General features: G+C 50.1%; 1 protein-coding gene across 1 annotated transcript in view; it reads right to left on the minus strand.

Annotated features, from left to right (window-relative positions):
• The window catches only part of plekha5 (pleckstrin homology domain containing, family A member 5), a 189,158-nt gene that overhangs the window by 17,275 nt on the left and 144,481 nt on the right, over positions 1 to 27,402 (minus strand). Inside the window, 13 exon segments of the mRNA XM_035425822.1 lie at positions 148 to 249; positions 1,373 to 1,522; positions 2,267 to 2,347; positions 4,566 to 4,628; positions 9,900 to 9,980; positions 11,897 to 11,950; positions 13,605 to 13,724; positions 16,276 to 16,359; positions 17,624 to 17,843; positions 17,845 to 18,108; positions 20,825 to 21,355; positions 23,429 to 23,544; positions 24,931 to 25,031. Of these exon segments, the coding sequence (XP_035281713.1) occupies positions 148 to 249; positions 1,373 to 1,522; positions 2,267 to 2,347; positions 4,566 to 4,628; positions 9,900 to 9,980; positions 11,897 to 11,950; positions 13,605 to 13,724; positions 16,276 to 16,359; positions 17,624 to 17,843; positions 17,845 to 18,108; positions 20,825 to 21,355; positions 23,429 to 23,544; positions 24,931 to 25,031 (1,967 nt within the window).

A 27,402-nucleotide genomic window follows, 5' to 3' on the forward strand; every position in this document is an offset into this window, starting at 1 on the left:
AATGGGTTACTGAGGGGGTGTGGTAGGTACTGGACTGAGGGGGAGGGGGAATGGGTTACTGAGGGGGTGTGGTAGGTACTGGATTGAGGGGGAGCAGCTCCCTGAGGGAGGGGGGGGGGTATTTGAGTGAGGGGCAGGGGGTGGTACCTGAGGGCTGCCCAGCGCCTCCAGCTGCTCTAGGAGATTGTTCTTAGCCAGAGTGACGTCGGCCTCCAGTCGGTCATATTCCCTCCAGGACCGATCCAGCTCCTGAGGAAGGGTGAAGACAGAGATGAGGGGGGGTGGGCACCAGTGAGAGAGATAGAGAGAACAAAGAAAGAGGTGGGTGGGAAGGAGGGAGTGAGAGTTGGAAAAGAGGAGAGAGCACAGTAGAGAAAGAAGCAAGCAGGAGTTCAGGCCAGTGTTATCCAAAAGCTGTTAGGATTCACATGCTGGTCACGGTCACTGTGGAAGTAGACGAATGACACAGCCAGCTCTCCACCATGGGGCTGAACAGCATTCACAGAGAGATAAACACTCGCAAGCTCTCCAAATGGACTTCAGTAATGCAATAAGACAGGGGAGGCGTCTGCATATGCTTACATTCAACCCCGTGTTTACCAGCGCTGGGTAGAACGCAGCGTGAGACTCCATATGGTCAAATTAGGCTAATTCAAAGCACTCGACGCATGGGAAGAGTTCGCTGTTAAAACCAGCAGAAAGTGCGGCAGCATCGGGTGTCTGAATTACGAGCATGCCGACGGTGGGCACAGATCGGGCCCGCCGCGTTTAACCCGGGGCCACTCGCGGGTGCGCATTAATGCGCGGGATTAGCCATCGCTGGAGAGAAGCGCAAACTGGCGCTCTGGCACCGGAAGCCACAGATAACTAATATAACGCCTCCATTTTCAAACACTCTCCAGCTCAGCGGCCGCGATTTCACAAAACAACGAAAGCGAGACCTGTTAAAAATCGGCATTTGTCCTCAGGTACACGCTGATCTGCCATGCTGGAGGTGTGGCTTAAGATTCCTCCATGTTAGACTGGAGTGTGGTGAGCTGCTGTTAGTGCTTTAACAGCACAGTAGCAGCACTGCCACGCCTGGGGTACAGCACAAGCGCTTAAATCCCAGCAGCCCCGCGAAAGGCAGCTCATCTCCGTGTCAACTGAGATGAATACGCAAGTCTGAGAATGGCCCTGAATGTGCGTGAGATTGGTAAGCTGTGTGTGTGTGTGTGTGTGTGTGTGTGTGTGTGTGAGCGTGTTTGCAGGTGCCTGTGTGAGTGTGTGTGTGTGTGTGTGTGTATGTGTGTGTGTACATGCGTGTGTGTGAGTGTGTGTGTGTTAGCGTGTGTGTGTGTGTGTGCAGGTGTCGGAGCCCGAGGCGACTCACGGTGTTGACGCGGGACAGCTCTCTGCACGTGCTCAGTAGGCCGCTCTGCAGCACGTCCCTCTGCTGCACCACGCTCTGCACGGCCGCTGGGTTGTCGGCGCTCATCTCGATCTCCTGGCTGGCGGAGAGCAGCGCCGTCTCCAGGGTGTGCTGCGAACGACAGCGGCACCGTCACCTCCGCGAATACGCCCACACTTTTACAGCAGCGCCATCACGACCACCCCGATGACTGGTACATTAATACCATCGCAAGATTATTAACACCTACACGCCCATCACAGCGTCTCAACCAGCACCATTGCAACCACAGACACATTACTCCACCATTACTGTTCAGAAAATGTAACAACTGCTACACTGTAGTGCTTCACCTAACATTACAAAACGAGCCAAAGCTTCCTGCAGAAGACATTATTTTACTCATCATATTTCACTACACTGGGTCTGCCAGACAGACAGTTACACACAATTTTGGGCAATATTTAATAACTTCAGTAAAAAGAGCATAATTCTGCTAAAAAGTGCCATCAACGTCTTTTACTCGAGTGGCCAAAGTTCTCCATCTCATCCAGAGAATCGGTGCAGATCATCTTACGCCCAGCCTGTGTGCCCAATCTCACACTGAAAAACAAGTCCACCGAGAATAATGCACCAAAAATCTAGTTTAATAAGGGTTTAGACCAAGGTTTATCTGCGGTAAATAACAGATTAATTAAGCAGTGCTAATGACTGCTTATGAAAGCCCAGAGGAAAAATGGTGAACCCACACAAACAACCCACCCCTCTCTAATTTCTAAGCCCGAGGAGAAAATGTAAATAGGCCCACATTACAAAAACATTGTTGCCCTTGAAGAGCTGCAGATGTGGTGTTGAATAACAGCGAGAGCCAGATACCTTTTCTCTGTGGAGCTGCTGCAGCTTGTCTTCCTGCGTCCGAACCACCTTGTCCTGCTCACACAGCCTGCTCAGCTTCGCCTGGGCACCCAAGGGGACAGAGGTCAGAGGTCAAGAGCAAGACAATGTGGCCACCGTAGACATTCACCAATTACGCTTTGTGCTTTGCGATTGGAAAGCCAAAGGAGGTATTATATAACATGAAGTTCAGCTGTGGCAATACAAATAACCAATCTTGCAGTCTTTTCTGTTGCTTTTTTGGCCTTGTATAATTTATTATTTCAATCATAGCATCACAGATTGATAAAGCTTTCAGCTAGTCATGTCATTGGTAGCTTTCATTTTTTGCTTCAATGCTACCTCAGTATTGTAGCTAGCTAAATAGGCTACAGAGAACGAGTGAGCCACTAAATAAACAAGCAATATATCATGTAGACATGCCACTAAGTTAGCAAGTCAGTTACCTTATGACTCAAAAATAAAATCCACCTAAAAGTAGTCTATGGTGTGTTTTTGTAAGTAAGGTCACATTTAAACTTAATACTCAAGCAAAGCAACAATAGCTCCGTACAATCTCAGCTTGTATCAAGCTGACAGGCAGTTATTATCATGTTCCCTATGGAAAGGGGCTGCCTTTGGACAGAATAATTGGTAAACTGTGGAAATGACCACACTGTCTCTCCCATGTGGTTACAGAACTGTCAAATCCTCTGAACTCGACAAACTTCTCTCTCTCTCTGTTCTTGGAATTCATTTTGCCTGATTCCTCTTGGACAGAAAATGGCACATAAACTTTAAGGATGTACTCCGAGTTCACGGCAGAGTACCGGACTCAATTTGATTCAATTTTGAGAACAGGAAGTTCAACCTTTTATGCCCCCTCACCTGATATAAAATGCATCTACAGGCCATTAAGGGCAAGAACGCTGCTACATTAAAGTGTTTTACAGCAGACCAGTTAAAGATAACCGTTTCATCAAGCAGGAAGATGTCTTCTTCTACCTTTTTATTACTTTCCCAATTATTTTAAACCAGTGGTCCAAGATTTTAGAAAAAAAGAAAAGAGACAAAATGCAGGAAAAAAATAAACTGTGTTCTAAACAGATATTCCAAGGTTTTTTTTTTTTTTTTTAAAGATTACAACAGGCAGTGACCCAGACTTGAACCACAACAAAATAATTACTCCTGTCTCTTTGATCCAATCGTCTTTTGGTGTCAGACATTTGTGTTGTTTACTCATAATATTTACACAGTCGTCGGCAGCCTGGCGAGATTCAGAGAGAAAGTGCTTAATCTGAATGAAAAGTCAAAAACAAGAAGTCACGCTCTAGCTAGCTTCAGTTAACGCAATATGAGTAAATTAAAACAGAAATCACTCCTAGATTTTTAAAAATAATACGCTGTGTGGCGAACATTTGTTTTGATCAGAATGCCATCAAATTATTCGCAGCTTATTCCATTGCACTAATTCCACTTCTGGTACAGCGCCACAATGAAATTATGAACAACATAGTTATTGTGCTATAATTGTGAGTTGGTATATTACGGCAAAATAGTAATTTTTATCAGTGTGAACTACAGCAGTGTAAAAACGCAGATGTCCTGTGTTCCAAAGGTGTAGCATGCTGTGCGCAGGCGTGACCACTGTTAAACTCTCCTACTGTACAGTCTGTCAATACTGCATAATATGGTATCAGCCATTCTTTGATCCTGCTTATTTCTCCTTCCACACATTTTCTTCCACCATTTTTTTTTGTGTGGGAAAAATTGTTCAGCAAATCAACCATGTTTTTTTTCCTCCACTATCCATGAACCCGAGAAGAGAAGTGGTATGGAGCTTTATTTGGGCCTCTTCACTCCTGAGTAGATCTTTTAAACACGACCACTGACAGCTGGATGCAGTAAAACCATAACCACGCAAACCACAATTCAACAGGGGATGCTACTGTCACGGCCAACATTGCATAAATGTCTCCTCTATCCTCAAATCCAAGAAGAGATGCAATGACACATACAAAGTAAGTTCAGCTTCTAGGAAAACTGCTAGCATACTTGGTGCAGCCAAATCGAACAAAAATGTCCTTTAATTTTGGGAAGAATGTTTAGTCTGTAAAAACGCATATATTTACTGAGTCAGGGGGATCAAAACCTAGCGTGCATAAAAGTATAAAATTAAGCTGACCGGATTTGTAAACTTCTACATTTTACCCAATAATTTTGTACAGAGAACCAAAACCCTTTTAACATAATAAGAAAGTTAGAAAATGCAGATGTTTGGCTTTCACCTGCACACACTTACGTCAATGTCCAACTCCTCCGGTCGGTAAATATAGGAGCTGTCTCTGTAGTCATCCGGGGTCACCTACAAGAGCGAGTGAAAATGAGTCATTCAAAACAACAAAAGAAGAAAACGCAATGCGCCAGATGAAATGCAGGCCCAGTGTTTTACAGTGAAAGGCTCCAATGCGGCGCTATGAAGAAGCTCTGCGTTTGAGGACATCCATCTACCGTGCGCTGAAACCATGTCAAATGGGTGTTCCCAAGCAACAGGTGATGACTTAGCGTGCGCTTCGACAGAAATGTGGTGTAGGGCTTTAGGCCAGGCTCTGTCTAAGCGTGTGAATTTCCCTGTGTATCTGTCACAGTGTTCAGCCTCCTCTGACAGCTGCTCTTAAAGGGAAATTGAATCATAACGTTTCTACAGAATGCTGTTCCTTACTTTTACAACAGTAGGTATCCATGCCGAAAAGCTCCTCATTCATTTTAACAACGAAACGTGTAAGAAAGGTTGTGACGCGCACGCGCGCACACGCACACACGCACACACGCACACACAAACACATAGTGTAAGCTAACAGAGCGGCAACTGTTCTATCTCTCCTGCTTACCCGAGTCAGCCATTACCATGGTGACGGATGTGATGGTGGGTGAGCACATGGCGAGAAAATATTAATTATTTACATAACTTGCAATAAGGAACCTATTTTGGATTTTAAGATACCTGAGAGCTCGAAGGTAGAAACAGCGTACTCACATTCTCAGAGAGTGAGAGACAGAGGCAGACTGACTGAGTGTGTGTATGCGTGTGTGCGTGCAAGTTTGTGTGCCAGAATCCACTCATTTTGTGGCAAGTACACATACAAGATACAAATACGAGTATTGTTTTAAAACGAAGCCCAAAAGTGCACTTCTGAGCACTGTTTCAGCACCGGTGTGAGTGAATAACTGCATGTGCCTACGTGTGCGTTGCGCAGGTCTTTCAGCGACAAAACGAGTGATTTCCACTGGCCCACGCGCCTGCCTACACACAGAGCTGAGGATGCGGTGAGTTCAGCAATTTCATATGAGAGAGAGAGAGAGAGAGAGAGAGAGAGAGAGCTGCCTTCTTATCTCAGTGGGAGTATCTGAAGACGCGCTGCAGCAGGCGAGGGGCGTTTAAGCCCAGTACAATGTGGAGTAAATAAAGCCCTTGTCACTTCTTCTGTGCCGCACCGCTCTTAAGTCTGTCTGTGGGCTGACACTGCTCCAGTCTTAGAGGCAGGGAAACGCAAAGCAATGCCCTCCCAGGTCCAGTAAAGTGCCTTCATAGCTCCTTAAAAATAAGTCCTCCAGGCTAAGGCAGACTGACATTCAATGCATTATATAAAAGCAAATTTCATGCCAGCACTTAAACTTTTGTGATTCTCTTTTATCTTATAGAGGGTTTTGGGAGGGCTGTCGCTTGTGAGTCCAGAAGCTAGTACCTTCCTCCCATCTTCAAAAGTGTCCCTTCCCCTCTTTAAAAATGGCCTTCTAAAGGTAAAAGTCAAGCAGGTGCTTCATAGGGACTCTTTGCTCTCTTTGACTGTGCCCAAGTTAAAATATATTAAAGCCATCAATACCCTACCTCCTCTTAAACATGTCCATAAATTGACCTCTTAAATCTTTAAAACCTCTCCATTTGCCCTTAAAGTGAATCGCACTGGTGCACGCATGTCTGCACAGCAACCCCCTATCTGAACAAAGACAAATTCAATTCAAGTGCATTTGATTCAAGGTTTAGTCAGATTAGGGCATATGCATATCAGTAATCCAATATATGAATTAGCACACACGCACACACATACATGTGCACGCACATACACGTGTACGTACACACACACACACGCACGTACACACACACACACACGACATGTGCACACACATACACGTGTACGTACACACGCACGCACGCACACACACACATTTTTCAGTGTAATAAATAAAACCCACAGCACAGACACGTGACCCGTTTGCCAAGCGTGTGGGACACATTCCACAGTGAGCATGCAGACCGCACGCGGGACCACAGGGTTTCGGCGCGGTGTGAGGGGCGAGAGGGGGGGACACAGATGGCTGCCTTTCAGACACACTTCTTTCAGGTGCGGATGGAGGTGCGGCCAGCGCCTTGCCGATGTCGGGACGGGACGGGACGGTATGAGGGCGAGCTGCAGCACTTTTACACCCGTGGTTACAAAAGTGGCAAGGAAGTGATGTCGTACAGTGACACAAGCTGGGGTCTTTTATCGCCTCTGCACGCACGGTGAGCACGAGTAAGAGAGAGAGATGGGAAGAAAAAGAGAGGAGAGAAGGGAGAGAGAGAGAGGACAGAAAGAGAAAAGAGAGAAAGTGGAAGAGAAAGACAGAAAAGCACGACTTGCCATACCTTCGGTGTTTCATAGTGGCCCACGGCTGCGTGCTGTGTGTGCACCTGCGCATACAGCACATCTATCTGCGCAGGCTGTGTGTGCATCTGCGCATACGGCACATCTATCTGCGCAGGCTCTGTGTGCATCTGCGCATACGGCACATCTATCTGCGCAGGCTTTGTGTGCATCTGCGCATACGGCACATCTATCTGCGCAGGCTCTGTGTGCATCTGCGCATACGGCACATCTATCTGCGCAGGCTCTGTGTGCATCTGCGCATACGGCACATCTATCTGCGCAGGCTCTGTGTGCATCTGCGCATACGGCACATCTATCTGCGCAGGCTCTGTGTGCATCTGCGCATACGGCACATCTATCTGCGCAGGCTCTGTGTGCATCTGCGCATACGGCACATCTATCTGCGCAGGCTCTGTGTGCATCTGCGCATACGGCACATCTATCTGCGCAGGCTCTGTGTGCATCTGCGCATACGGCACATCTATCTGCGCAGGCTCTGTGTGCATCTGCGCATACGGCACATCTATCTGCGCAGGCTCTGTGTGCATCTGCGCATACGGCACATCTATCTGCGCAGGCTCTGTGTGCATCTGCGCATACGGCACATCTATCTGCGCAGGCTCTGTGTGCATCTGCGCATACGGCACATCTATCTGCGCAGGCTCTGTGTGCATCTGCGCATACGGCACATCTATCTGCGCAGGCTCTGTGTGCATCTGCGCATACGGCACATCTATCTGCGCAGGCTCTGTGTGCATCTGCGCATACGGCACATCTATCTGCGCAGGCTCTGTGTGCATCTGCGCATACGGCATATCTATCTGCGCAGGCTGTGTGTGCATCTGCACATACGGCACATCTATCTGCGCAGGCAGCGATGTGCCCATATTTAATATTCTCTTTCACTGTGTTTTACTGTGAAGGGGCAGGGCAGCCCAAGACGGGATCTAGACTGGTTACATCACAGGTTCTCCTGTTGATGTACCATTAAAACTAGATTAAATTCCCACCCTTGTGCTGACAAATGGGGGGGAAAAAAGCTAATTCAATTATCATTTCATTACCCCTGGTGTTTAGGTCCATTGGGTTACAAGAGACACAAGTGCATCTGCAATTTCATCTAAAAATACAAAGTGGACTGCTACTGCAAGAGCTACTCAGAAGTATGTATATTATCCTGAAAGCGTTTCCAGAACATTCTGTGGTTTATGAGTCTACATTATCTTTTTTAATGTGAAAATTGTCCACTGAGAAAAGTGTCACAATTGTATCACATTCTAAATGTCTCCTACTGGGGGGGGGGGGGGGTGGTTGATTAGGATGTAGTGGGGAAAAATAACTGATATCTTTATGGAGAGATCAGGGCAGGTCTGAACAGCTGTGATGTAAAACACTGCAGACACAGATGCAGCGCCAGAGGCATTTAAAAGGCAGCCAGGACTAGGACTGACCCAGGAACCTGGAAGGGGCTTTAACTGGAGTTTACCGTGCTTCTGCACTAAAAAGCGCCGTTAAGCACCTTAAAAGTCATTAAAACCGGGTTAAAGAGCAATAAACCGGGCAACAAATGGCTCCTCGGTGTTTGATGAGAGAAAATTGGGGGGGTGGGGAGCAGGGGTGTGGCGTATTGACATTTCACCAATGAGACTGCATATTATAATTTACAAGCAGTCCGTCAGATCCCTGCCAAGAATGAGGCAGGTTTTTTCTCTTTTTAAACAGTCTTTTCGTAATGTGACTGCTCACTCGCTGCTGTAATTACAGACCTCGGGGACGGGGCGAGGTGCCGGAGACGGGCGGACGGATCGGAGCGCGGCGGTACATCTGAAATGGCCGCCGCCGCCGCCGATTCCGCAGCTGCGTCACGCCGATTACAGTCCCCTGGCAACGGCTGGCGCGGCTGGAGCCAGCGTGACTGCAGACCGGCGCTGATGGACCCGCCTCATATCGGGCCTTCTCGGGTTCAGAACAGGACAGGAAATGAAAATGGAGGCGCAGGGATGTGGGAGGCGGGGGGGTATTCATCCCCAGGTTTAAGAGCTGGAGCTGCCTGCAGCGGGTGGATCGGCCTCGTGTTACACTTTGGGGAAAAGGAGCGGGCCGGCCCGGCTCCGCACGGGCACCAGGCCCGATCGGCTGCGGGACGGCTGATCCGTCCGGGGATAGGGCTGAAATTACCTCGCCGTCCCTTTAATTTAATCCCGTCCAATTTAAACGGGGCACTTAGTGTTCCACTGACAATCCTTCACCGAGCACAATGGCGGGGAATTTCCCTGAGCCTGCCCGGAGGGGCAATTAGCCGTGATTGAGCGGCGGCTTCCGCGCTGCCTTTTAAACACCTGTGACGGACAGCGCTTTCCGCCAGGCTGGAGCCGCCGGCCTCCCACTCGGGCCCGGCGGGAGCGGTTCACGGCCAGACAGACGGAGTGGCGGGCGGAGCCAGGGCGAACGGCGTACCACACGACCGGCCACTCCGAATGACCTCACCTCCCCCCCCCACCCCCCCAAAATGAGGAGCGCAGACTCGGCAGAGGAGATATAAAAGCTGACCCAGCACAGCACAGGACACTAAACATGGAGCCCCCCATCCATAGCCATTCTACAGCCAGGGCGTGTGAGCTGGTGAGTGCACACATGTCAGAAGCCATGCCCCACATCGCCTCAGACCTCGCTCCACAGAGAGAGAGAGAGGCAGAGAGAAATAAAGCAATGGATGAGATAACATGTGCTCCAATACGATACGGATACCCATAAAAATGTCATGAGAGGCTGGGAGGAAATATCATCGAAAAATCGACAAACAATATCAATGACAAAAAGGAAAATAAACAGGATACTTTTTCTTTTTTTTGGTGGGGGGGGAGGGAGGTGATGACAAAAAACAAAAACTAAAACTAATAAAACATTAAAAATGTGGAAGCGAAGCCGTTTGTTTTCCAAGACCTTACTTGCTGGTACAGTTGCGGCCTTGGCGCCGAGTTCTCAATCATTGTGTGACTCATGATGATTAAGGGCTCATTTTCCTTCATCTATCGCAGATCGCGGGGTGGGAGGAGGAGGAGGAGGAGGAGGAGGAGCACACAGCGTCAGTTGGTATTCCACAGACAGCACCGTCACAGTAACAGTTACTCTGTCTCCCTCAGCGCTAGATCACACAGTGGAGCTAACAGCAAGCACACCTCCGCAGATTCCCGGCACCAGGATGACCATGTTCCGTATCAAAGCAGAACAGAAACACATTTTTCCAAATCTGAAGACGTGTAAGAGTTTGGGGTCTGCAGTCCTCAGACAACCGATGAAATGAGATTTATCAAAGAGGGGGATTGGTCCCACACTGAGCTTCAAAAACAACTTTTGTTGAGCACTAATTGTCATCAAAAGCCCTTCAGAAAGGAGGAAAGAAAAAGTGAAACAAAGTTGTTTTGTGGGAAATGTCAATAATGACCTTTTCACAAACAGAGAAGCCTAAATAATTTAAGATACTCCCCGCCCCCCCCCCCCCCCCCCCCCCCCAAAATGTTAAGGCTTTCCACCAAAAAACTACACAATTTCCCCCAAAAGGCAACTGCGATTATACCGTCTGGTCAAGCATGAAGAGTTGCTGTCCTGAAACTTGCATGCTATCACAACTGCAAAAATGAAAAGATGAATATCTAAGGTTACTATGGCTTAAATAGTAAAGACACGATATCCATGTACAATTCATGTATGTGATGTTCGAGGACATACACATAAATATAAAAAATCAACACGAGGGCCATCAATAGACTAGCCGGTCCTGGCAAGCCTGCAGGGGGGAGATGAAAGTAACAAAAAGGAGGGGGGGTTTCACAGAGGGTAAATGCCCTCATTTGCCCCCGAGTGAGCTGGCATCTGGAAACCGTGCGGTTGCGATGTGGCCCTAGCTGACGCATCCGAATCAGGGAGGAGCCCAGTGGCCACCCCCCCCCCCCCCATTGGGCTCTGTGGGAGAGTAATGACAGGGCGAGAGACGTGGGCCGGCTTCCACGCGGCTCCCTCCTGCTCTCCGCCAGCTGTGTACACAGACGCCCGCGCTCGCCAACACGGCCTCGCCCCGCAACGCACCTCTCCTGCACCGCCTGCATTTTAACACAGCGCTACAGATGTGCGGCCTGCGCTACTGATGTGACAGCGGCTGTAGGCGCGCGCGGGGGGGGGGGGGGGGGGGGGGGGTCTTTATCTTAAAGCTTTATAAAAGGATAAATCCACATTTTCATAACTGGGGCGGGTTTAATGAAGAGGACAAAATGACACTACTCCAAGGTTTTGTTCCGCTTTAAAAAATATGTAACATACCAGAGTCTGCCTTCTTGTCTGAAACGGGTTATTAATATCGAGATACTGAAATGCATTAGAGTGCATCCACCAGCCACTGCCCCTGTTGTTCGGTTACTGCGTGTAATTACTGGTTCGAGGCCTGCTTCTCAAATAAATAAAGGACAGCCACAATTATTTCCGCCAATACCGCCGCTGCAAAGTCATTTCAATAAACAGTGTTAGCTTTGTTATTGCAAAACCATGCATAACTGGCATCTGCCTCATTGTCATCGCTGTTGCTAGGATATAGAACTATAATTCCACTCCATAGGAGATTCTCTGATAAATTATTTATAATGGAGGACACTGGGAGCCAGAGGCTCGGGGAGGTTTGCATTAGCAGGAGGGAGCGGGGCGCTGGGGTTCAGCCATTAGATCAGCATGAATGCAGTTTGGACAGAGGGGGAAAATGAGGAGGAGGATTAACAGGATGGCAGAGTAAAGCCCTGCTGTAGCTGCCTGGTCCGGGCGGGGCGGGTCCCCTCCTGGAGCTCTCTCAGGGGACCGGGGGGGAGAAGAGGGACGTTAAAGAGCTCGAAGGAGCCCCTGCCTGGGACAGTGTCTGACATGCGCAAGGCAAAGAAGAGACCGTAGAGCTTTCCCCCACCTGGCTGTCCAAATACATGAGGTTCCTCTGGAGGTGATGGGACAGAATCTCGTTCTAGCGTCCGCAGCAGTGGGGAAGAGGAGAGAAAGGAAGTAAGAGCAGAGACAGACACACAGATCAGCACACACACACACACATGCATACACGCACTCACACACACACCCACGCACACACACAAACACACACGCACGCGCGCGCGCGCACACACACACACACACACGCACGCACAAACACACACACGCACACGCACGCACACACACACACACACACACATGCATACACGCACTCACGCACACACACACACTCACACACACACACCCACGCACACACACAAACACACACACAGAGTCAGAGTATAAGAGTCAGCTCAGATAGTAGGAAAGAATATACTGAAATAATAGCGTCTGAAACACATGCTCATGTCCTCTGATCGCTACATGGCTCCAGACATATGCACTCATACTGGTGGCAGGTAGGAAGGCTGCTGCCATTAACGTCACACAGCACGTGCTCAACATGCCGCTGAACACGTCTCATCAGCGGTAACACACACGGTGTCAAACAAACAGGATGACAACCGTCATGCAACACTATGCAGTGCACTTTCAACCAGCTGACTGACTCAGGAAGTGGATTTCAGGGGCAAACCCACACGCCCCAATATGTAATGGCTGTGCACAGCCTCAAGTACCAGACCAAAAATGTTACTAAAAAGCATCAACACATTGGCAATAACAACATAAGAAAGCAAAAAAAAAAAAAAGAAAAACAAAATTGCATGGCAAAAAATAAAATAAAACACATGGATTCAAATCCAAAGCAAAGCGTCTTTCGCACACAAGCACAGAGCCGAACAGATGCGCTCACACGTACTGCGTTCATGAAGGCACAGGATAGGCCGAATGACGCTGAGCAAGGCCCGCCGTTGGCACTGAGTGACATGCACAGTGTCCAGCAGCGGAGGTCCCCACGTGCACCAAAGCCATTAACCCTTGAACACCAGACACTCCCCACAATTTCACTCCCATGTCTGATACTTTCACCGGTCTGAATGTACAATCAATTATAAGGCCATACAAACATAACATGTAATTTCCAGAAGGCCAATCCCCACAGTCAATCTCTCAGTGACCATTCTGGCTTCACAAGAGACACAACTGCAAGTTTGCACCTTCATTACTTTACAATGGGCCATATTCACAAGTTCAGCACAGTGTCTGCTACAGAGAACACAAACTTCAAAATATCTGTTAGCAGAAAAGAAATTCAAAGATGACGCAAAAAGCTTATAAGTATACCGTTTGATTTCACATCAGCTGATGATTATTTTATGAATATGGCCACAGTTTTTCTGCTCTTCAAGGGTTAACGGTCATTAGTAAATTATATTTGGAAAGTTGATGCTTTAAGTTTGACCAATGCATAACACCTAGAGGATGCAAAAATAAAAACAAATTAAAAAATAACACCCAACAACCAAAAAAATAAAACAAACCAATTAATACAGAAACAAGCTGGCTCTTCCCTCACGATGCAGCAGAGAAGTGGCCCAAACCCGTTCACCACAAGCCCCCTGCACACCCGCCCAGCCCAGCCCAGCCCAGCCCAGCCCAGCAGCGAGCCCATTGGACGAGAGGCCGGAGCGGGCGGAGCCGGCGCGTGGCGTGGCACACACACCGGGGGCGGGGGCGGGGGGGGGGGCGCTGACCTTTGGGTTGCCGGTGTCCAGACTGAGCTGCATGAGCTGCGCTAGCGTGTGCTCCCGGACGCTGGTGAGATCGGCCTGCTGCCGCCGCAGCTTGATCAGCAGCAGCGTCAGCTCCTCGGGCTGCGGGGACGCAGGAGGGGACACAACGGGTTAGGCGGGGCCGCGCGCCTCCTCTCCCACGCCCCTCCCACCCCGCCTCACGCCCCGCCCCCCCGGGGGGTGGAGCTGGGCGGGGGCAGAGGCTCTCTCTGTGGTTCTTTGAGGCTGATGACGAGCGTCTTCCCCGTAGACGAGGCCTGTGAGGTGCAGCAGCCTGTCTGCGGTCCCAGATCAGAGAAACCTCCACCGGCCGGCTTCCTCTATTCACTGCAGTCCTTCTGCTCACACTCCGCCCCCCGCACCAGACCCACAACCTGGACTTAGGCCTGAAACAGCCCTGTGCGTCGGTACCGATACATCAGAGACCGCCGTTATTCCCCTTTCGTGACAAATCACGGTCAAATCAGTACACCCCCACCCACTCTAACAGTCAACATGTGCTTTTATAGACCTCCCTGTATTGGCCACTGATATATAGAAGCCCAGTTGCTCTATCACCGTAAACACAGTGGAGTAAACCCTTCTGTACCCCTGGTCTCTCCCTGCTTTGGCATGACTGACACGTGACTGGCAGAGACCGTCAAAGCTGGTCAGATCAGATCAGTACATCAGACTCTGCATTTTGAACGACACGGCCTCATTGTGCCGTTTGATGGACACAAAGGATGTTCACTAGAGTGTGTGAGTGTGTGTGTGTGTCTCTGTTAGAAAATTATGAAACCGTACACTTGCGTCTACTTGTGTGAAAGAGCTCTTTCGTACATGTGCAAGTATGTGTGTGGGTGTACTAAAGTTAAACTATCCGTGAGTGAGTGAAAGTGTGTGTTTGTGCACACGCACGCGTGCATGTCACCGATTAGAGTAAAGCTTGAGAGCTTCTAACTGCATTAGGCATAATCTTAATTACCCATCTTCTCTTTAATTAGGGTCTTAATGCACGGTCAAACAGACCATTTGTTTGTCTGCCAAGGAAGCACTGTGAATCGTGTCGACCTGTCCCCGGACTCCTATAGCATCAATGAACTCATTCACAGGCCAACACAATCAGGGTTATCCATAGTTTTCTCAGTTTCACTAAATGAAGGCTTTCGGGGGAAAGACATCAATGTTAATCAAACTCACATTAAACCATTATACATGTATATTCACGTCAGCTAGCATGTGATCACACACTCTGAAGCACCGATATTAACATGACAAGACATCGGCACAGATAAAACATAAGATCAAAATTAAGTCTTACAAAATTTTAAACAAAATTAAAATGGAAAAAAAAACAAAGAAAAAAAGATGATTTCTGGGATAAGAAAGGTTAACGCATGATGTCACATTGATATCCTTACATCACATAAGCCTTCAGCACAGACAAAGATAAATGAGCTTAGTCCTGTCACCTCAGATAGACTGACAGCGAGCGGTTACAAAGCACGCCGCACCCTCAAAACTCAACAAAGCACCGGCACCTTTCCACATCCCTACACTGAGACCGTGCAAAGGCACGTGGGACTTGTAGTCATTCCGAGCGGACTGAGCCTGCAGTGGTAACTCTCAGGCCTAAACGCCGCGGCAGAGCTCATAACCTGCTTAAGTGGAGCAGTTAATGACTGAGACGCCGCTACATTCATCGTGATGACGGGAGAGCTGAGGCCTGACCAGGCCCTTTACAAAGCTGTGCGCTCCGCAGGCGCGGGCGGGGTACAGCGCTCCTTTAAGGAACAGCCGCACCCTCGGAACACGGCCGCGTCTATGACATCACCACGACACATCACAGCGCCCCGTTTAGGCCTAATTGGCACACGTTTGTGGCTAAAGCAGCAGAGTTCATACACACACAGGAGAAATGTAATGATTCGATTTATCGTCATCGTTGTTTGACGACTGGAATAAAACACACTCTAATGCAAATGAGCCCATTAAACAGCTTTGTTTAAGAAATACCACGCTTCACTCCAGCTCAGTAACTTCTATCCATTATCGCAGAACTCACTGGGTAATGCATTCAGAGAGCTACCCATCCATGCAGCAATCAATGCTACCTCCAATTCCAGTCAAAATTAATTGACATTCTTTCTAAACTGACAATTTTTTCCCACATATTAAAACAATATGATTTATGACAAATGATGAAGGGGAAAGACATCAAACTAAAACTTTGTTTAGTATGCGCCTCCCAGACACTCCGTTTCCTGCTGTCATTCAATGGGCAAGCGTGCGTTTTCAAGCACGTACACATCCCCGGATTTTAACCAGTTTGTTTCTTCAGAATCAAATTTATATTCCCGTCACGTCAAAAAACACCCCCCTGCAGAATCTGCTTCTAATGATTTCCACCAACAATTTCTTATGGGAGAGAGGAAAAGAGAGAGAGAGAGAGAGAGAGAGAGAGAGGGGATTATGAACAGCGTTCATCTTCAGCTGGAACCCTGCTCAGAGCCACAGAGGGAGTCTGGATTCAGCCCACCCCTGAAATGACAGGGCCGGCGCACGAAACGGACGCGCGACCGACTCCCTCCGAGGACACGGGGCCGTGGAAGGCGGGGTCTGAGGGGAGGGGGTTTCGGGCGGCTCTTACCGTCTTGCCCTGCAGGGACTGTGGGGTGATGGGCGGCGCAGGGATGCCCGCGGGCATGGACCTCCGGTCGGGCGGGTAGCCGTACTGCTGGGGGGGGGACGGGGAGGGGGAGGGGGGGGGGGGGGGGGGGGTAAACAAGAGAGGGAAACGAGCCTCGGTCATTACCGCGTTGGAGCGAGGAGCCCGTCGCCATTTCTCTGGGCCAATTAAAAGGAGCGGCTGAATAAATGAAGCCATTTAGCGGATGAGGGAACAGAAAGAGAAGGGCTGCTGTTAACAGACGCGCTCCTTCAACTCGATGGCCTTTTCTTTCCGGCTCCTCCAATCAACAGTCACTTCGCTGACGGGGACGGGGGCTCGTGGGGCGGAAGATGACCCGTAATTAGCTGCGTGGCGCAAAGCACTCGGGACTGCTTGTGCATCGCGCTTCCCGAAAAGCCAAGGCCAGCGGCATTACACAATCAACGCTTTAACGATTTTAAATTATTATAAAGTCTGTGTTGTGCAGGGGGATGCAGAGGAAAAATAACTCATTTAGAGGCTCAAAGGCACACAAACCCAAGGACCGTAGATTAGAAATTGCTTGCTATACATCGCCTGCAAAGTGAAGTTAAGCTCCATCATTTAGACCCAACAACCAAGAAGGGTGCTGGGTGTCTTGAGTGTAGAAGAAAATTAAAAGTTAAAATATACCTCGTGGACCTCCTAGATCACACCGCACAGAAGGGTGTATGGACCTGTTTAAGCAGTAGCTCATTTCCATTGTGCTTTACAATTCAACAGAAAAGAGTTGTATAGCTATATATATAAAAAAGATTTTCCAAAATTAATCTCCGGGACATTTCAGTAAATAGGATGTCAGAGCTCGACTATTCAACACTGAATTTATAACAAGCAATTTTCTATAATGTTATGTATGGCCGCAATGAATTTCATCCACAATCATTAATACTACTGAAAATGGGATTGAATTTACAAATATGACGAGCATATTTTCATAACGTTTTATTATAAATCCAGACACGTGCCCAGTCTCCACGCTAACTCAAAAAAATACCTGCACAGTATTTTGCTCAAGAATTTGAAGAGTAACTTTCACAAGTCACTGATAAATTGCAGTTGTTATTAGTGTATCAGTTACATTTGTGACCAATCACTGGGGACATTGAGAGACTTTTGGAACAGTAAATGCAGTACACTGATACCTTGAACAGCACCTCCACATTTGCCATGTTCCAAAACCTTTCCTAGTGATGACTCATCCAAGAACAGCAGCTGTGCGTGAAGACCTGAGCGGGGTCAGGAGCGTCGCCGCGGTGACGGCGACGGCGCAGGGCGGGGCCCCTACCTTGGCGAGGTGCGCCCTGTGGCGGCGGTCGATGGAGACGTCGCCCCGGAAGACGGGCGAGGACACCTCGGAGCGGGCGCTGGGGTTGCCGTAGGAGCGCAGCGGCGAGTAGCCCTGGTAGTGCGCCAGGGAGCCGTGGGAGGGCGAGGGCGGGATGGAGTGCGCCACGTGGTCCGACAGGTTGACCATGGTCTTGGGGCTGGGCAGGGTGCCGTAGGCGGGGGGGGGGGGGGCCCTGCTTGGTGTAGGCCTGCCGCTGCTGCCACTCGTACAGCTGCCACATGGTGTCGTCCCGCATGGAGCGCCGCTTCTCCGCCGGGGGGGGGCCCAGCGCCCGGTCGTACACCGAGGGCGACATGCTGCAGATGCTGTCGGGGCGCATCACGCTGTTCCGGGGGAGCGTGCGGTACCCCTCGGGGTAGTGCGGCACCACCTGCGCCCGGTGGCTGGGCATGTTGCGGGGCAGGGTCTGGTAGGAGGTGATGCTGAAAAGCACACCCAGAGAGAACCAGTCAACAAACGGATTTTTAAAAAAATACACTTCCAGAACAGCCCCACAGCACTGCGTTTAAATTTCCCTCCAATCTGACATTTAGCAAAGACCACATTTTACCATGCGCATAAGTCAATAATCTAATTATGGTAATAAATTCTGGCTTTGGCTGCTGTGATACAGTAGTTTTGTCCTGAGGGCTGTGAGAATAAAAGGCCTTTTCTCTCCTCGTAAAGACTCCGCGCCGGTTATCGGCTTCCTGGAGCACGGGGCTGGAAAGGACCCATTTTCGCTGCGGGACCCGGGGTATTTTTAGAATGACCTTGCTGGATCCTGTGGCGGAGGGAGCCATTAGGCGCTGCTAATTTGAATAATTTGTCGGCTGCCAGTATCGCCCACGTTTGCGAAGCTCCTTCCCAGGCTGAGACGGGACTGCTGAGAGAAACGGCGACTCCACCGGGATCAAAGCCGGCTACTCCTGCGCCCGACCCAAAGTTTGACTGACAGGAGAAGCTGACCACCCCCACAACCCCCTCAAACTGAGGGAGGCGATACAGGGAACCTTCCGGTTGTTTCTGGGTGTGTGAGTGAATCTGCTCTCCCTCCCGCAACGTCTTTTGTAGTGACGCACAGAGACAACATTCTCTGTGCAAAAATCTGGACTAGACAGAGCACACAGCACGCTATAGGTTAATATACCCTCGCATGAGGAGCCGTGGCAAAATTGTGGGTACGACCTCATTTTGTGCTGGCGCCTGTACCTGAGAAAGTCACTGGCACCGGTGGCACCAATGTAAAAAGTTTAGTCTGGAGCCCTGCAGCACAATAAAGCCGTCGCTTTATTTAAAGACGTGGCACGCGTCCTCACAGGGTATTACCGCCACCCAAAATCAATACGGGGGGCGAGGATGGCAAAGCAATTCCACAGAGCAGAGGCACAGAGGACACAGTGATGAAGCGGTCCTTCCCGTAGCGCTATAATGGCACGGCTCGCATGAAATACACACAGATTACTGTGGACCTTTCCGAAGGTACAGTGCATACGACATGCTCCAAAAATAAGCGCTCCAACAGGATGCAGTACATATGACATTTATCACAGCTAACCAAAGAGGTGAAAAAGGAACCAAATTACCTTTACAGCAAATGAGAAAAGAGCAAAAAACAAAAACCCATGCACCTCTCATTAAGCCCCTCATTCCCACAATGACAGGCAGGCAGCGGAGGCGGACGCACACGGGCCTGACGGTGCCTCGACTCGCCCCACGCATAAATATAAAAGCCGCGTCGGCCGCGGACCAGAAACAGCGCCTCCAGTCTGAGGAAACCATTTGGGGTGACATTAACTCGACTGTATCAGATGCAAAGTGACACACGCGCTCTGACCGATGTTCCGGTCTGTCCCCCCCCCCCCCTTGCCCTCCCCGCTCCCTAAAAAATCTTTTCATTTCCCCAGCGCGCTGGCGGAGAGCCTTATCTCCCCCCGGAGCCGTTCTCGATTGGCTGCGTCGGGGCTTAAATTACACGGGCGGGGAGAGCGCAGACATGGCGGCCGCGCGCGGTAATGACACGCGGGCCTCGCCGGAGCGAGATTGGAACTGATTTCGTCTGGAGGAAAAAACAAGGGCAATAATAGAGCAGCGGCCTGCCAGCTCGAACCGCCCTCAATAAACCCCACCTTAATGGATACAACGGCGAATAAATGGCCGATTTGGGCTGTGGAAGAGCGCTGTCTTGTCCGTGGCTAAACTAATAACCCTGGGGTTGCCTACCTTCCAGTCTGCCAGCCAGGGACCCAGCCACTCTCTGTCTGAGCGCTCCTTACTCTAACTCCCAGACATCAGTCACAGTCGCCGACATAAACGCAAATAGAGGTCACAGAAAACTATAGTACATACTGCAGTCTCTCTGACTGGACTCTTTGTGTGAGCCTTTGGTGAGCTGCAGGCCAGCGGCTTCAGTGACTGTGGTTTGTCCTATGCTAATTTTAAGAACCATACTCTGCAATGCCTGACTGGCAGGAGACTGATGTTGGGACATGAATACAATTTACTCGGCAGAAAATAGAAAAGGCCGACGCGTACATTATTTTAGAAACCATTTGATTGTGCAGACGAACACAAACAACCAGCAGGGTCAAGGTTCAGTAAACGGACGAGGCGGGCAGCCGGTAGGCTTGTTCTGAGCGCCTCACTGAAGGGCTCTCCCGTCTGAAACAGCAGGCTGTCTCTGGACCTCCAGCAGTGGCTAACAGCATCACATACGGGCTCTCTGTTCCCCGTCTCTGGGATGAGAGCTCTCTCCTTCATTAAGGGCCGTGGCGTATTACTTATTCATGCGAGCGAACAGAGACGCTGAGAGAGAAAACCACATTCTGCCGGACTAAAGCAACCAGAAAAAAATATCAAAAGACAGACAGGTTTTTGACGATAAACCTGCTTGGGTTGCCTGCAGGAATGAGGCCACGGTCCCTGCAGGAGGGATAAATCGTTTATTTTTCTTCTTATTTTAATTTGTTTTTTATTGTGTTGTTTCTTTACTGCATCGTCCAGAGTTTGTCTGAGAACTTAAATGCTCCTCAGAACTTGTGTGTGCTCAGGGCGTGAGCTTGCAGCTGCCCCTACAGAAGCACACAGCTGCTAAGGGATATAGCACACGTACGCCGGCAGTGCTGCAGACCAGCACTCCCCCCACTCCCCCCCCCTCACCTCCGTGTCTCGTCTTCCTGGCCACGCCCCCTCTGGATCCGGACCCACTGCTCCAGCTGCTGCATGGAGTTGGTCCTCTGCAGAGTCCTCTCGGGCTCCTGGGGCTGGACGAGGGGCGGAGCCTGGGAGGGGGGCCTGGGGGGCAGGGCGTTCGGCGCCTCCCCCGGGGTGCGGTCCCCGGACCCATTCACCTGAGGGGGGGGCTTGTAGAGGGCGGGCTGCGCGGCGGCGGCGGAGGCGGGGCCGGCGCTGTTGGCCAGTTGCCGTGACGAGCTGACGGCGGCGGCGATGGCGGCGGCCTGGGCCGGCTGCAGCTTGACGCTGTTGATCTTGGTGAGCGGCCGCTCCACGCCGTCCTTCTGGAAGCCGTACTTCTCGGCGTCCTTCTGCTTGCGCTCCTCGGGCGGCAGCGGCGGGGCCGCCTCGCGGTTGCGCTCGTTGTTCTGGACCTCGGGCCGGGTCAGGACCCGGTGGTTCAGCACGTTGTTCACCTCCTGCGGGACGCGGTGCTCCACCTTCAGCCTCTCCATCCTGAGAGAGAGAGAGAGAGAGAGAGAGAGGGAGAGAGAGAGTGAGAGAGAGAGAGAGAAACAGACAGAGAGAGAGAGAGCGTGAAAGAGAGAGAGAGAGAGAGAGAGAGAGAGAGAAACAGACAGAGAGAGAGAGAGAGAGAAACAGACAGAGAGAGAGAGAGCGTGAGAGAGAGAGAGAGAGAGAGAGAGAGAATTAAAGGCTTGAATGACAGTTGAATGAGATTTTCTGCACCACTGGTGCATGCCATCAGATCAGAGAGTCGGGGAAAGTATTGCCAAAACGAGGGGGACACAGCCGTACAGCGCTGCAGGAGCACTGTGTTCTTTGGGAGATGAACACACAACTGGACTGTAACTATAAGCTTGTGAGTTCAGTTCCCGGGTGTGGCACACTGGTGTCAGGCTCTTGAAGTACTTTGCAGGGGGGACTATGTATAAAAGAGCTGTAATTCCTAAACAGATCTATATATAGATGTAAATACCCTCAAATTAAAGCTGACAGTCAGCACTTTAACCTCATATCTCAAACCATTTATCTGTGCTGGAGGACAGATCTAAAAAACAAATATTGTCTCACTGTCTCAATATTTTTAGCATTTAACTGTAGAGTGTGTCTATGTTCACAATATATTACACTCCAGAAATATATTCATCACATTTTCCAAAAGGCCCACATAATTGCAATATAATGTAGCACATTTCTTTTTTTCCTGAGAGCGCTGCGAGTCGCGCTGGATGAAGGGCGGCTGCAGAGAGGAGGAGTGTGAATCTCCGGCGGGTCTGAGACCCATGCAGATCACCAGCGCTAATTAAGCTGTCCAGCCGGCAGTGTGGGGATCGAAGCGCCTGTAATGCTGCGTACGGGGAACGCTCGAAAAAAAGCGGCTGCGTAAGGAATAAGGAAAACTCATCATTCTCCTGTTACACGGAGAGGAAGGCTCCTCTCCCCCAACTGCTCAAACTGAAACTGGTGAAAATCGCTACGCTACCCCCCCCCCACCCCCCCTTTCATCTCAGACATGAGATGAAGTAACAGAAGAATCTAATGAAATGTGATTATCCTACAAAAGGGGGGGGGGGGCAACCGATGCACCCCGCGTGCCTTGGAGGGACTAGAAAGTGGAAATTAGAGATTTCCAATAAGTGTCTGTCTGCAGACGGGGCAGACGGAGCGTCCCGCTGGAGGGCCTCTTTCTCTGCGGGTGTCTGAGCGCGTGTCCTCGCTCTGCAGGTGTGTTACCGTGGCAGCCAGGTCTGCTCTGGCATTGTCAGGCTCGCCCCTCATCCGTCCCCCGCTCCCCAGGCTGGGGATTTCCTCCCCGCTGCAGCGGGGGGGGGGGGGGCGAGCGGAACACTTCTCCAGTTTCAGGGCGCAGGCCGTCGAACGCGGGTTCTTTTAACCCGCCTGGCGGCCTTCCGTACCTCCCCCAGGCCAATAAAAGCCATACTGGCGCTCGTAAAACTGCGTGTGCCATGACCTCATCGCGTGTTTCTGAGCGTTTACGCAGCCCGGTCGCCCAATGCAATATTTTTAGCTGCGAGGTAAACCACTGTGGTGCATGAGCATCGACAATGTTTTCCATGTGAAGAAAAAAAAAACAACCCAAAAAAACTCCCAGAACATGTACATCAGGATTCCGCAAGCAAAAACCACCGAGAAAGCCCAGCCCCAGTAAAGCTGTGCCTGCGTTTGCTTTCTGCAATTAATTAGTTTTCTTTAATTAGCTTCCCCCATTTGTGTCCCCGCCTCGCTCGTGGACGTAAGTGAAGCGTTAATGGGAGCGGGGCGGTGAACGCGGGAACGGAGTGCGGACGGCTTAATTCCCAGTTACTCAGGTGGACAATCACCGCGGTTACGCAACCGATAAGCTCCTTCTTCTGCTCCGGAGGAGAGGCTAATAAACGCTGCGGTCCACAAGGTATCCCAAACTAACCCAAGCAGAAACGCGAGCCAAAAAAAAAAAAAGTCAAACCCGAGGCCGTTGGTTTCTTTCTTACTGAGAGACCACGAGGGAGGGCTGTGAACACAATGTGAACGAACGACAAACAGCGGCGGAGTCCGCACACCCACCTCTTGACTGGCTCCGTGTGCACCAGGGCTGCGTCCGTCATCACCTTCATCCAGGACTCCATTTCTTTGGCCGTGTCCGTGCAGAAGTAGTACGTCCGCATATTTGGATGTGTCGCCTGGTTAAGAGAGGACAGGGTTCACAGCTGTGGAAACCTGAAAGAGAAAGAGAGAAAGAGAGAGAGAAAGAGAGAGAGAGAGAGAATAGGGTTAGGTTATGTGAGATAAATATGCCTCAGATCCAGACTCTCCAGTCTAATAAATTGGTTTAATGTGGCTGAATGCATTTTCCAATGGCGACATGGAGGATGTGGCAAAGCACACTGCTTTCCGTGCGAGGCCCTATTCAGGATTGCTGTCAGTGACGAGCAGGCTAATTGGGTGTCAGTTCTGATTCCAGGCTATTTCCCAGAAAGCGCAGAACACAGGCCTGTGATGTCACCATCTGTGCCCTTCTGTCACACACTGTGTTTCCCGGTGTCATGCAGGACCCTTTTAATGAGCTGTAAACACAGCCTTTTCCAGACATGTGTGCATCATAGCATTATGCAACAGAAAGGGATGAATGCTAACAATGTGGCATGACTTACCAAACTGCTATGACGATGATCCCAGTTAACATGCTAACTGCCCTCCCTCCATCAGCCTCAGGCAAGATAAACAGGGCATTGAGCAAGAGAGAGAGAGAGAGAGAGAGAGAGAGAAAGAGAGAGAGAGAGAGAGAGCGAATGGAACATTGAATGAGTATAAACAGCGTCCAGTTTATCCCAGCCTGTGAAAAACAAACTCAGAACAGATCCTCGTCTCATTGTCAAATTCCCACAGCCTGTGCAAAAAGACAAACACGGGCACAAGGCACGACACACACCTCTTCTCACATAAGCCCAACGCAGTGAGGCAAGCCCAGCCCAACAGCACACTGCTTGTGTGGGACCGGCTCCAAGCGAACTTATACGAGCGGTCTTCCTCTTTTCAGAAATATGAGCTCTTTTACTAGGGTTATAACTCTGAACCATAAGAGTGGCTCCAAGTCTCCCACACAGGCCCCAAGCCAGCCGCAGTCGCCCCGGGGGTGGGGGGGTGGTGGTGGCTGGAGTGACCTTCCGCAGACTGCAGGGCGTCACTACATCATGGGGCTTGGCAGAGTGCAGTGCATGGGTTTGGGGGGTGGGGGGTGGTGGGGGTCAGCTACTACTTTTTCAGGGTTTCTAACTCTGTGCTCAACAGAGTCGATGTACAACACCATAAATTCAAGTGCTGCCGGCCCTGTGACCTCCCCTCTGCAGAGGCCCAGACCAATTTACCAACATTCACCCCCCTAAGCCTTTGCCAACCAAATACTCCCTACCTTCACATCAAGGGTCTTATTTCTTTCAACATCTTTGCTGTGCCTTCGCTCACTGCTTTTTTTAATTTCAATTTTTTACTCTGGACATTCAAACAATATTAACCGACAGAAAATCATGCAAATTCAAACAGCAATGAAAAAGGGATGATTCACAGACCTTGAAGGCGTATTTTCTGTTGATGTGGTCGTCCACAGAAAGCATGGATATATGGAAGCTTGGCAGGAGGATGCTTCCAAGGATCCCTTCTTCTTTTTCGTCTGTGGAGGGGGGGGATATTTGCATTTTAAAATGGCGGACATTAGGAGGGAAAACCGCTGTTTATCTTCACCCGGGCCCGAGCGGCGACGGCCGTGTGAAGTCCCGCTTTTCGCTTCCTCCCGCGGTGGAAATGATTTCAGACGGAATTTATCTGAGCGCGGCAGAGGGGACTCTGACGGGCGAGGCTCTCGCACCCTCCCGTGAAAAACCAAATTTCGCCGCCCTCGTGCTGGGCTGCGTGCGGCAGCCAGACAGAGCGCTCGTCGGGGAAATCGAAACGCGAAACGACAGCCGTGATTTCTGAACACTTCCACACCGCGTGGGCTGCACAGATGGGGAGGAGACGGAGACGACGCCTTCCTCGTCATGCCATAGAATCCCCGAACATTAGCAAAAGAAGGCGAGAGAGAAAATGTAACTATGTCACAGTTACTAACTATAACCAAATAAACTCTACAGATCTGGACCAGAGGCAGCAAAATGGAGGGACTGGTTGCTAGGAGCCTGCAGGTCCAAATTCAATGTTGGGGCACTGCTGTTGTGCCCTTGGGCAAGGTACTAATCCTGAGCTACTTTAGAATACCCAAAGGTATGAATGAATAATATGTCATATATTTAAGTTAAGGAAGAAACTTGCATAAGGGTATTTGCTAAACATTTTTTGCAGCCTTTTGTCAGTGATTTTCTGGATTGTAGCAGCAGTTCATAATTTCTGGAAGCAACATCAACATTTTTGGAGTGCAAATGTCACCCTTGTTCTAGCAGAACTGTACAACACTACACCAGTATGACACAGAACATGATTACATATGGCAAACAAATGGATGGAAAACGTGTAATTAAAACTAAAAGGAGACTGTGGGCTGTACAGAATTTCCTTTGCCCCATTCCAAACGCTACCTAAAGCAGGGAAGTCAAAGGTAGGGGAAGTAATGTGATATTTTGCATGTAAGAAACGGATCACCTTCATGGGTCAGGCAAGGCACCTGTAAATACACAAGCCTTCCATACACATCAAGCTAAAGCGAAGTGTGACTTCACTCATCTAACAAACAGGAAACAGGCTGAAACAGACAGACTCCAACTGCTCTGTTCAGCATGACGGCTTAGCCTTGTTCAAAGATTTGCACAGAAAATGTTTTAATCTCCAGATTTGATACAAGCCATCTGTTTGCACAAATCCGAAAACACCACCACCCCCCCTCCCCCCCTCCGAAAATCCACCCAGGCAGGACCCGAGATGCATTGGCAGTGTTCACTTCCTCTGGGCTGCAACTGCCAGCTCTCCATCTTACAACCTTCAGGACGACTTAATCACAACGCTAAATTATTTATCGCGCTGTGGGAATATAATTCAAACCAAATAAAAACAGGCTGGCGTACCCCATTTGTGACGGTATCCTGGGGATCATAGGCTTAAGCCGTAAGTCTGAGGTCCCCCACGCTCATGATATCACTGCAGCCCACGTTCGCTGGAGATGCTGAACTGCTACCTGCTACCTCAGGTGGCAGGGTTACCGGCTGCCGTCCTGATATCCGGGCTGAGCAGGGCGTTTCATCGCTCAGTCGACCAGGATTTATTCACAATTTATTCCCGGCTTCAGAGTGAGCGCGTACCCTAACTCGAAGCCAGACCGAGGAAGACTCTGCTGAAGGGGGGGAAAAAACAGCCCAGGAGGAGGAAGACAGGGAAACCAAGCCCTGTGGGGGAGGGGGGTGAGGGGGGGGGGGGCGCGGGTGTGAGCGTGGGGTGCGTAACCACAGCTACGGAGGGCAGCGTGTATTCGGTGAGACCCCCCCGTCCCCCCTCCCCCCGTCCCTGTCTGGTCACGCTCCTCTTTTGTTCCGCCACCTTGTTGCGTTGTCGGAGATAGAAAAGGCGACAGGAGCACGCCGTGCCCAATAACAAAGGCTCCGGCGCCCTTATCTGGCTCTGCGCTAGCAACAGCTGCCCGGGCGATAAGGGCTATCGGGCTCCGCAGACGCTCGGCCCAAACGGAGGCTTAGCATCGTCCCCATCCTGCTCATTAATAACCTGTTACATCTCCGGGGCTCTAAACAGCTACATCAATATTTAATATGACCTGCTGATTGAAAGGAGAGAAGGAGGGGCGGAGGGAGGGAAAGGGAGAAGGGGAAAGAGCTAGAGAGAGAGAGGGAGAGAGAGAGAGAGAGGCGCTTAGTCATCAGCACCTCCTAAACATGTCTCTCCCCGCCTTTCAGAACATCTTCACTGAACACGCTCTTCCCTGGAGTCCAACATGTCTGCTGGTGGTCTGATTGCAGACATATCCGATATAACTGCACCCTTTATGGAAATGGAAAAACTTAAACCCAAGTAGATGCAGAGTAGACTACAGCTACCTACGG

Source organism: Anguilla anguilla, chromosome 7 (genome assembly GCF_013347855.1).
Source record: "Anguilla anguilla isolate fAngAng1 chromosome 7, fAngAng1.pri, whole genome shotgun sequence".
Taxonomy (NCBI): domain Eukaryota; kingdom Metazoa; phylum Chordata; class Actinopteri; order Anguilliformes; family Anguillidae; genus Anguilla; species Anguilla anguilla.